This window comes from Narcine bancroftii, chromosome 1 (genome assembly GCF_036971445.1).
Source record: "Narcine bancroftii isolate sNarBan1 chromosome 1, sNarBan1.hap1, whole genome shotgun sequence".
In the NCBI taxonomy this organism is placed as follows: Eukaryota; Metazoa; Chordata; class Chondrichthyes; order Torpediniformes; family Narcinidae; genus Narcine; species Narcine bancroftii.
Genome location: NC_091469.1, coordinates 15226835 through 15239144, shown reverse-complemented (window position 1 = coordinate 15239144; position 12310 = coordinate 15226835). Strand labels below are relative to the sequence as shown.

General features: G+C 43.1%; 1 protein-coding gene across 13 annotated transcripts in view; it reads left to right on the top strand.

Annotated features, from left to right (window-relative positions):
• The window catches only part of LOC138755303 (receptor-type tyrosine-protein phosphatase delta), a 1191445-nt gene that overhangs the window by 286397 nt on the left and 892738 nt on the right, over nucleotides 1-12310 (top strand). For all 13 annotated transcript variants that reach the window (XM_069921133.1, XM_069921109.1, XM_069921060.1 and 10 more), the window contains exon 4: nucleotides 9986-10127. In XM_069921133.1, coding sequence (XP_069777234.1) covers nucleotides 9986-10127 — 142 coding nt within the window. The remainder of the gene's footprint in view (nucleotides 1-9985; nucleotides 10128-12310) is intronic.

The window sequence follows — 12310 nt, the reverse complement described above, 5'->3', positions numbered from 1 at the left end:
ACCCCTGTACTTAAAGTGGTTTGTGAGTGGAAAGAAAAAGGTTGAGAACCATTGGTTCAGAGGGATGTTGGCCAAATGCAGGACAGTGGGAGTAACATGGGCAGACAAATGGAAAAGATGGACTGAAGGGCCTGTTTCCATGCTATAAAACCTCTGACCCCATTTGCCTGTTGTAACTTTCAATGATCGGTCCCGAAATATGACAGTACATTTGCAGGTGACATTCACAGTGTCAGCTGGCCATCTCAATGAAGGCATGCAGTGGCTGACTTGGTGTGTGCAAGTTCATCAATGTTCAAAGGGGATGAATGTAACAGCAAACATGAACATGCAAACAACACCCGCTGAACTAACATCAGCCAAAGAAAAATAATAAATTAGTCATTAATGATTAAGGAAGCCTTGTGATATGAAAACCAGCTATGATGCTGCCCCCATGTTTCAACAGAGTCTCAACACTTGGAGTACTTGGGAAGTGCTGTTGTACATGTTGGAAAAAAAATTAAGAGGTTATAAAATTTACTCCATTGATAGTCCTCCCTTTCTGACATTCTATCTTTATCTATTTGAGTTGCAAGAAAGTGGATAGGTGCATGGCAGGCTCTTTTTTGCATATTTAAAAAAAAACATTATTTAAAATAAAACCACTTGGCAAACATATTATAGCATTTCAAACTTAATCCAGATACATTGTGGTATTTTATAAAAAAGAAAAAAGAGTAAAAAAAAACTAAAGGAAAAAAAATCCTCCTATTAATTCCCCCAACCCCCTACAAACTAAAAAAAAGAGGGACAATAAATCCACAACAGGGATATTTCACTTTACAATACTTTTAAATATATAAATATTCATTGAGACCTATAAGAGAATGTTTGAGATTCAATTTAATTTTAATACCAACAGTTTGTAAATGTGGGCTCCATATTTTACAAAATGTATGATATTCATCTCTTAAATTGTAAGTAATTTTCTCAAGTGAAATGCAACTTCGAACTTCCACCTTCCATCTATCCATTCCCAAATCAGTATCTGACTTCCAAGTTATAGAAATATATTTTCCAGCTATTTCCAAGGCAATTTGAACAAATTTTACTTGATACATACTCATTTTTAATTTAGGTTTATAACCTTTAATATCACCCAGTAAAAATAACATTTGATCCTGTGGGAACCTTACTCCAATTATTCGTTCTAATATATTACCCATTTGAAGTGAAAAAAAAAGGTTTAATTGTGGAACACTGCCAGGTTGAAACCAGAGAAATACAAACTTCTTGTCCACATCTAAAACATAAATCTCAGTAAGTATAATTCATATCAAATAACTTTAGTGGTGTTAAATATAACGGATGAATAAATTAATATTGAACTAACCGATATCATCTGTTATGCATCTTGAATAAGGATTCAGGCCCAAAATGTTGATTATTTATCTTTATCTCCTTTGGATGCTGCATTTCTACTACAATCGCATCTGCAGACTTTTGTGTTTCACTCTCTCTTATGCATGACGGAACAAAAATACCAGAGTATGCTGTCAGTTCTTTTTGCTTCCTAATTAAGCAAAGTATTGGATATGGCGGTAACCAGGTGTGATGAAGAGCATCAGACTGGACCTGGTTAGTTTCAAGCACAATGCATGAAATGACATCACACGATGCACATGTCACACATTCTCTAATCTCTCTCGAACGTGAGCTATGTGATGAAGCAGCGTTTCCTCCCCGAGGCTGCTCTCAGAGAAGCCCTTCTCTCTTTTAGAGTGGCACCATTTTGGAAGAGTTGTGAGTGATGTATGTGAAAGATATTGAATTATCACAGATCAGTCAGTCCCATTTCACTAAAACCTTTGGGTTTTCAAATTCTATTATCTGCCACATTTCAGCCCTGCTGTATTCCTGTGAGTAGTTTATTTTGTGTCTTTGTAAGGCTTAAGTTTCTCTTCCACTTTCAATTTTTATTAGAGAATGAAGAAAAGAAGTGAATAGCATGGATTTTGATATTTTTGTTTGCTGTTGGGGAATTTTACGCTTTTATTCAGATCAGATGTGAAAGATACTTTGCCTCAAGTCCCAGTTCTCTATCAACTTCTTTGGATTGAGAGCACAGAGAATGGATGGCATGGATGAAAGAAGTCACTTAATTTGAGATTACAAAATCTCTTGATGGAAAATCTTCCCTGTGGGATTGTCTGATCTCCAATGTATGAAGGATAACTTAATCTGAATAATGAAGGCCAGCAGGGCATTGGAGCAACTTATATTTTATCAGACTTATTACATTATCAAGTTTTCAAATTCGCACAATGAAAGCATTGCACCAGCCAGAGACCTGCAGTGAAGACGTGGACACAACCTGATTCACAATGATTCAGCATTTAGTCATCTGGGAATCGGAACCAGGGGCAGAAATGAAGAGCAGGTGGCTGGGTACAGATCTTGAGCCCAATGGCCATAATCTCTCTGCTTCCGGATGTGTAAGTAATGGTGTCCATGGCAGTAACTGGCTGCATCAGAAGAGGCATGCCCTCCATCTATTTGCTTTTTCTGAAGGGAGGTAAACAAGAATCTGCAGACACTGGAGTCGAGTGCAATACACAAACATGCTGGAGAAACTCAGCAGGCCATACAGCATCCATAGGAAATGAAGGACCAAAATGTTGGTTGCCCTTTATTGCCAATGGGTGATGCATGACCTGCTGAGTTCCTCCTGTACATTTGTGTGTTGTTTCTCAGAAGGGTCTTTTGTTCTCTTTCCTTTTCTCTGGAAAATGAAACTGGAGCTTTACGACTCTGCTGCTCTTTGAGTGGAACCCCTCAGAAGGCTTTCAACTGAATCTTGGTGCATATGTCAACAATAAATACATTGAAATTGAGTTTTGCGCATGGTGGAAGTTTAAAAATACCCTTATTCTTAGCTTCCAATTTTGACCACCTTATGCAGATGCAGTAGGATGTAACTGTTTTACATTATAGAATAAAGAACTCACAGTAGACAGCACCTTTTAATCTCAAAGCATTTCAGAGCCAACAAGTTTGCTGTTTATTTTCAACCAGATATGCAAGGTTGATGCACCATCAATAACTCCAAAAGACTGGAAGTAATGTCAAACTAATAGGCTTTTATTAGCAATAGAATGGAGGCAGGTCCATGCAGGTCCACTGTCCTGAGCTGGGGGACAGTCACCTTTATTCAGGAGTCTGTGAAAGGGGACACAGTCAGCCAATAGGGCATGTCCAGACAGCTAAACATTCACCCCTTGTTGTAGAAGGAGTCCGGCGGAGTGAAGTGAATTAGGTGCGACTGTCATTGTAATGGCTGCGGCGCAGCTATTGAGTCTTGGACCATCTGGAATGCCTGTATGTAGTCATCGGCATCAATTTGGTGGCTGTGTGGTGATGAATCTGGCATGCCATCCATTGGGGCTGGGGTAACATGCCATGGCCCTGATGCATCATGCATGATAGGTGAAGGGGATGCGGAGTGGTCTCAGGAATGCCAGGGGGTGCCAAGTCCTTAACAGAGGCTGTATCCTTATTCCCATCAGGATATGCCGCATAGGCATATTGGCGTGGAGGAGATGGACCTTTTCAACCAGTGGGCCAGATTTATGGTTTCTCACATGCTTCCAGAGTTGGACTGGCCCTGTGGACTCAGCCAGGCTGGCAGCATGGTCACTGAAGTGGACTTTTAAGGGAAGGAAAACATTCTTCCATATGATGTGGCATTGGTGGCTGTACATAGGAGCGATCTGATCGAGTGGAGTGCTTCTGGGAGGAAATCTTGTGAGCAGGAGACTGGAAGGCCTCTAGACAACGTAGCTAGGAGGGTGGCCTTCCAGACGGTAGCATTCTCCCTTTCCACCTACCCGTTCCCTCAGGGGTTCAACTGCTGGTCCTGGCGTGGAGATGCCTCTGGTTAGCAGATATTGATGCAGCTCGTCACTCAGAAAAGAGGACCCCTGGTAACTATGAATAAAGCAGGGGTATCCAAACAGGGTGAAGAGATTGCTTAGGGCCTTGATGACAGTAGCAGTTATCATGTCCGAGCAGGGGATGGTAAATGGGAGTACCCAGCAATTGCGTTAAGTACACATTACAGTCAAAGGAGGAGCAGGGTCCTTAGAAATCAATGCTCAAGCATTCAAAGGGGCGGGAGGCCTTTATCAGATATGCTTTGTCTGTTTGATAGAAGTACGGTTTGCACAGACCTGGCAGTTTTTGGTCATAGTCTGATCTCCTCAATGGACTTAAGGCAGATTGCAGGCTATGATAAGGTGGAAGAACCTCGTGATGCTGAGTGGCAAAGGTCATTGAGGAGGATTAGCAATCGGTTTATTTGTGTACTGGACCATGTTCTGCGGAATAGAGTATCTGGGCTCTCATTGAGTTTCCCAGGCCAGTACAAGATATAATTATAGGTGGAAAGTTCAATTCTCCACCTCATTATCTTGTCATTTTTGATTTTGCCTCTCTGCTGATTGTTGAACATGAAAACATCTACACCTTGGTCAGCAAAGTAAATCATTTACCAGTGAGGAATTGCCGAACTGCCTCAACAATGGCTTGGGCCTACTTTTCGACAGAGGAGTGTTGAATTTAGGGGCTTTGATGTGTGTGGGAAAACCAGGTCTGCCCTCCTGGTTAATGGTGAAAGCCAGAGCGAAGTGGGACGCATCATTCTCCACCTGGAATGAGGTGGATTCATTCACAGCGTGCATTGTGGCCTTGGCAATGTCTGCCTTAATGTGGCTGAAAGCTGTGCAGGTCTGTGACATCAGGGGAAAGGAGGTGGATTTAATGAATGGTGGGCCTTGTCCACATAATTGGGGACCCACTGGGTATAGTAGGAGAAGAAGCCCAGGCAGCTTTTCAGGGCTTTGAGGCTGTGAGCAAGGGGAGTTCCAAAAGCAGGTGCATGTGATTGAGGTCAGGACCAATGACTCCGTTCTCCACGACACAGCCAAGGTTAGCAAGGCGGGTTGTGCTAAATGCACATTTATCCTTATTGTACGTGAGGTTAAGGAGTTTGGTGGTCTGGAGGTATTTTTAGAGGTTGGCATCATGATCCTGCAGGTCATGGCTGCAAATGGTGACATTGTCCAAATATGGGAATGTGCCCTGCAGCTCATACTGGTCAACCATTCAGTCCATCTCCTGCTGGAAGACCGATACCCCATTGGTGACACCGAAGGGAACCCTCAGGAAATGGTAGAGGTGGCCATCTGCCTCAAAACCAGTATATTGGCGGTCCTCCAGGTGGATGGAGAGCTGGTGGTATGATAACTTTGAATCAATGGTGGAGAATACCCGAAAATTAGCGATTTGGTTTACCATATCGGATGTGCGGGTAAGAGGGTATGTTTCCAGCTACATAAATCTGTCAATGACCATTCTGTTTGTCTCCCCATTCTTCACCACCACCACTTGGGGTCTCCAGGGGTTGGTGCTGACTTCAATTATCCCCTCATTTGAGTAGCTGCTGCACCACCAACCTAATAAAGGCCCTGTCCCCAGCACTATACCGCCTACTTTTGGTGGCAATGGGTTTACAGTTGGGGTGAGGTTGGTGAACAACAGTGGAGGGGTGATCTTGAGAGCTGAGAATCCACAAGTTGTGTACAGTGGAAAATCTTCGAGTTGCTGTCTGGAGAAGGTGGGGGGTGGTGGTGTGGTTTGTTGGTGGAGCGCAGTGGACAGTTTAAAAACTGCTGGTAACAGACAGTGAGGGTGGATGGGGCCCATCGTGCTCCTTCTTCACACTTTTAAGGTGGCATTGAAAGTCCAGCCCAAATAACACAACAGCACAGAGCAGTGGCATCACCAGGAGTTTAAAGTCTTTGTAGTCTGTGCCCTTCACAGTCAGAGTGACTACATAGTAGCTGCGAACATCAGTCGTATGGGACCTCGAGGCCAAAAGACTTTGCAGCTTACTGATCTCACCACAATGGAATAACACCACACCATGTCATGGTGAATGAAGCTCTCTATACTCCTATCGAATGTGAGCTTGTCTCATGTCCATTTACCTGATGTCCTTCATCGAGTTGGTGAGGGCTACCTTCATCCAGCATGATGGAGGCCAGTATTGGATCACTGTCTGTGATGCAGTGGAGTGTTTAGTCCCAAGATGGTGGTATCCAAGATGGGACGCCCCTTGGCCCACGCATAGTACTGCTGGGTTGGGGTTACTTGGACTTACATGCCTTAATATAATGTCCTTTCTTCATACAGTTAGACTAAACTGCATCTTTTGGTGGGCAGTGTTTCCTCTAGTGCTTGTTCAGGCCCCAGAAGTAGCACTTTGAATGCTCATGGAGTACCTCGGCTGTGGTAGTGGTGTTTGGTCCTCGCGGAGTACAGTGCACGCAATTGTATTGCTGGCGGGACATGGCAGTAGCGGTGTTAGCTGCTTGCAGATTACAGCAGCTGCAGTCAGATCGCTGGCAGCATGTGACAGTGGTGACGTTCCACAGGGTTGCAGCACTCCCACATCCCGAGATGGCAGCGTGCAGTGCAACCATGAGGCAGCCAAGTGGGCTTCCATCATGCCCCTTGGTGACAGAATACCTGCAGTTAGTTTAGACTGCAGGCATTCGGGAAAAAGACTAGGAGTCTGGGAGGTAAAATGTCAGAATGGGAATGGCATCCTCATTCCCGTTCCAAGCCTTTTTACACAGACTTCCTAGAATGCAGCGGCTGTGTAAAAAACGTAAATGATGAACCATTTGATGATAGGGGTACAGTGAAGTTAAGCCCAGCTTCTGCACAAGGCACAGAAGCCTGAAGTCTAGCATCCACAATCGCCTGAAGCCTCCAACAACTTCAAACTCTGACTGCGTTTCTTCAAAGCATTCCTGCAGATATCATCTACTTTCATTCAATCAGAGAACCTCAAGCTGCAGGTACTGCATTCCCGGGACGGGCCCCTGGTGTATTCAATGATCAGGGATACTGAGTCATACCCAGAGACGATGGACATCCTGAAAGGCCAGTATCTGAAGAAGGTAAACGAGGTCTACTTGAGACACCTCTTGGCTACTCGAAAACAGCAACCCAGGGAAATCGAGCACTGAGTACCTCCATGCTCTCAGATGGGCCTGCGACTACAAGGCTGTGAAGGCCACAGTGAACTTGATCAGAGACGGTGATGTCGCGGACATCAAGTCCAACTACATTTTGCAGAGACTGTTGGAGCAAGGTCAGCTCAACACGGAGGGCAGTTGAACAGGCAGACACGATGGAAGCCTACTTGGCCGCACTGCATGCTGCCATCTTGGGACGTGGGAGTGGTGCAACCCTGCGGAACATCACCACTGCCACATGCTGGTAGCGATCCGACCGTGGCTGCTGTAATCCGCAAGCACCTATCACCGCTACTGCCATGTCCCGCCAGCAATACAACTGCGGGCACTGTACTCTGCGAGCACCTAACACCACTACCACAGCCAAGGTACTCCATGAGCATCCAAAGTGCTACTTCTGGGGCCTGAACAAGCACCAGAGGAAACACTGCCCAGCAAAAGACGCAGTTTAGTCTAACTGTAGGAAGAAAGGACATTAGATTAAGGCGTGCAAGTCCAAGTAACCCCACCTCTTTACTCGCAGTCAGAAACAGAGATTTTCAGTTTTGGTCATTCCACTGCCAGGATGTCGGGAGAATGGTGTAAGATCCCATGAAGTCTATGAGGAAAAAAAAACGTGGTCAAATGGCCTAAGCATATGACCTTCATAAGATGTACACAAATGTGAATCTCTGACTCAAGAATCAAAGGATAAATAGAGAACAAAAAAATGAAACATACCAGAGGTGTAGGTTAATTGGGTGTAAATTGGGCAGCAAGGACTTATGGGCTAAAATGGCCTGTTACCGTGCTGTATGTCGACATTTACATTTTAAATTTAAAGTGTATGAACAAAAATTTGAGCTTGTTGTGGGCTTGACTGGAAGAGAAAATCTTACCACTTCTGTTAAGGGATATTTTGAAATCCACCGCCCCCCCCACCCCCCCGCCCCCCCGCACATGACATTTTAAGACAAATTCTTTCATAAAAGGAATGGATTTTGGTCCCAACTTCGAAATTAACGATGGCAACATATGAAATAGGAGCAGTTGTTAGCCATCAGGCCCATCTTGATTGCTCTGCCATTTAACAAGATTGATGGCTGTGGACTCAGCTCCACATACCTATTTGTTACCCATAACCCTTAATTCCCCATACTATACAAAAATGTAACATGTTTAATGAGGCAGCCTCTACTGCTTCCTTGGGCAGAGAATTCCACCAATTCACTATTCTGTGGGAAAAGCAGATCTTCCTCTTCTCTGTCCTAAATCTACTCACCTGAATCTTGTTACTCTGTCCCCAGGCTCCAGTTCCTTCATTGCATGCTCCAGTGGATGGTTAAACCTGTTTAATATACATATTTCCTCTGCTATAGTTGATTTGAAATATTGTTTGTATGTGTAATGTTCTGCCATAAGACATAGAAGAAAAAATAGGCTATTCAGCCCATCAAATCTGCCCTGCCATTTAATCATGAGCTGATCCATTTTCCCACTTAGCCCCACTGCCTGGCCTTTCTCCATAACATTGATGACCTGGCTAATCAAAAACCTATCCATCCAATGACCTGGCCTCCACAACCACCTGTAGCAACAAATTCTACAGATTTACCATCCTCTGGATAGAGAAATTCTTACGCAGCTCTGTTCTAAGTGGATGCCCTTTAATCCTGATGTTGTGTCCTCTTGTCCTCGACTCTCCCACCATGGGGAAACACCCTTTCAACATCTACTTTGTCCACGCCTTTCAGCATTTGACATTTCAGTGAGATCTCCCTCATTCTCCTAAATTCCAGTGAATACAGGCCAATAGCTGTCAAACACTCCTCGTATGCTAACCCATTCATTCATGGAAAATCATCCTTGTAAACCTCTTTTGAACCCTCTCCAACATCAGCACATCCTTTCTTAAATGAGGACCCAAAAATTGCTCACAATGCTCCAATTAAAGTCTCTCAGTGCCTTGTAAAGCCTCAACATCACATCCCTGCTCTTATTCTATTCGTCTTGAATTAATGCCAGCATTGTATTTGCCTTCTTCACCACTGTCTCAACCTACAAATTTACCTCAGGCGATCCAGCATGAGGACTCCCAGGTCCCTTTTTATTTGAGCATTTTCTATTTTCTCCCATTTAAAAAAAAATGTCTGCTTGTTTATTTTTTTTACCTCATGCAATAATATCCAGGGTATTCACTGCTGTTACCATTGTTGTTTTCCTCCTCCACTTCTTGAATGATATCACTCCAACCATGTTAAGCAATGACCCAGAAGGTCAGCCAGTCCGGTAGTTATCTAAATGAGAAAAGTTACTGCAGGCAACCCTGGAAGAAAAGTGAGATTCCTGCCCGGGCACCTGAATTTCAGTGAAAGTCCCTTTGATATTCATCATGGCAGCAACAAAAAGAGAAAAGCCTGTCAGCATTCCCAAGGCCTCTCCAGGTTGTACCCACCAGCTGGAAGATCAGAGCAGCCATTCATTCACATCAAATTCTATTGGTGCTGGAGGAAGGGTCTCAGTGTCAGACCCTCATAGTAACTGTTCTTGTTGTTTCAGCAATGAAGCAAACTCAATGGACTGTGGAACTAATGGTGACAATTTTCAAAGGGTTCCCCAAACTCCAAAAAGTTACTTTGAATTCAGCTCACTTCAATAATAGCATCTCAAACAGATCATCAGCTAGGTATTATGATTTTAATTAAATGTAATAAAGAAATATTAGCTGTTTTTTTTCTTTTATTATTATGTAATGATGTATCACAACTGTAGACCACTAATCTTTCCTCCTCTTTGACGATGGAAAAATAATCATTTATGAGGAAGGTAAAGTCACCAGAAGTCTTCCCAAAAATATAATCTTTGCCTTAACAGTGCTCTAACATTGGAAAAAAATAATAATATCTTGTTTATCTTCACAGGTGATAGAATTTGATGATGGATCTGGGTCTGTTCTTCGAATACAGCCATTGCGAACACCACGAGACGAGGCTATTTATGAATGTGTAGCCTCCAACAGTGTTGGAGAAATAAGTGCCACCACCAGGCTCACAGTGTTACGTGGTAGGTTTCCTTCAGAATTATGAATTTAACAGAGCACTCAAACCAATCTTGCTTTAATTGCAATGTTAGCTGTAAAGGTAAGATGCTGTGATTCACGTAGAACAGCTGGTGTGGATTGTGACGCATAGTTAGAAATGCAGAAATTAGAAATAATATTTCTCACAGGACTCGACAAACAGATGTTTTAATGTTCTAAGATTTCCTACATTCAGGCATTGCAACAGACAAATTTATAAAAACCTATGGAGAGGGACAACTCATGACAGTCTCAAACAGCAATTCCTGATTAATTATTTCTGTATTATCTTGCACTATTTCCATCACTGTTTTGTGCCATTGTGTGGTGGAGTGAAGTAAAGATAATCAAGCCTGATGAGAATTCTCAATACAAGCCAACACGACGTTGTACGTTCAACTGGCCAAAGGGCTCCAGTTCGGTCAAGTGGAGAGTGGTATCTTGGAAATCCAATTGTGCACCATTTCATTGTCTCAAAATTAAATAGCTCACAATACTGACTGAGAACCCAGCAGTGCTCCTTGACACTATCTTATATTGCGAGACCATAATTATTTTAATGTTATTTAATATACCCCTTTTCGTGGATAAACATTGGTGTCCTGTTGTGAAAGCAATGTCAAGCAGTTTATATGATGAAGTTTGAACCCTTTCCAGTGTCTCAGGAAGAATATTACAGAAGGAAGAGCAGCTGGTTGAAGGCTGCAGACTTCACTTTCACCGAATATCGAAGTGAAGACTACACTACTTTTTAATTTTAACCACACCATATGGCACGATTAGAGTAGCGCCAGCAACCTGGGTTCGAATCCAGCACTGTCTAGACGGAGTTTGTACATTCTCCCTGTGTCTCTGTTGGTTTCCTCCCACCCTCCAAAAAACGTTTGAGATTTGTAACTCGATAGGTGTAGTTGGGCAGCACACAGGCTCATAGGCCGGAGGGGCTGGTTAATATGCTGTATGTCTAAATTTTAAAAGAAAATACTGAACTCCATTACTGATTGTTGGATAGTTTTGGGTATGAGTTTTTTTTTCCTTGATAGAGTGCTGCAAAGTATCTTGTACACCTGACATAGTAGAATTGAGGGTCTGGAGAAAGGAACCTCAGGAAGACCCCCACACAATTCTCTGTTCAAAGAGACTTCTAAGGTGGCTGAGACCTTTCAGATAAGTGCAGACTCAGGAACATTTTGATTGAAGTCCATAAATTAGCACATGGACTGACCTGTGTTCTTATTGATTCCCTACAATTATATAAATTGGGGAGCATTGGAGTCGCATTTAAACTAGGCAAGGAGAGAACTCATCTGTGAGTCGGTTACTATTGCCCCATTGTGGAAAATGGAAGTGTTGTGTATTGAAAGGAGAGTGAAAAGCAATCTGCTGGAGGAACTTAGCAGGCTGAGCAACGGGAAAAAGTTATTGACATTTTGGAGTTGGGACCCTGTGGCCCTGATTCAAGTCTGGGACAGACATTCACCTTCTCCCCACTGTTGGTGCTCGTGCTGAGTTCCTCCAGCAGATTGTTTTGTTTCGCTCCAGATTCCAGCATTTGCAGTCTCATACCTCTTCGAACTGGATTTGGTCCAGCGACACACCAGAGGTCGGTAAGATTTTATCACTGTGATTTCCTGGACTAGCTTCAGTTGCCTGGGGTACGGAGAGAGATTGTTCAGATTTTTGTTTTGTTCCTCAATAAGTTTATTAAACTTGTTTTTTTTTTACATGGCCCAGGAAATTTTACTGATTATTTTGGCAGACAAAAAGCAAACTGATGAAATCAGAGACAAATAGACCAACTGGTCTTTTCCTCTGCTCAATTACTTAAAATATCTGCAGTGGATTGAATCATGAGCAATTAAAATAAAGTGGTTTGTGCAGTGCAGTGCAGTCGGAGAGCTTTAGATTAACTCATCCATGCCACCAATGTCTCCAAGCTGAGCTAATTCGTTTTAGCCCATATCATCTCCACCCTTTTCCTACTTTATATGTTATGAGTTCATTCCTCGCTGGGGCCTAATTTCTGTGAGGGGCACGAGACAAAGTGGCAACTCTCTGTCTTCCATATGGTAGATAAAGTTGAAGAATTTCATTTATGTTACTGTGAGAATACAGATTCTATCACCAATGTGTATATGTACAGATGGTAGTGTAGGATGACTGTGAT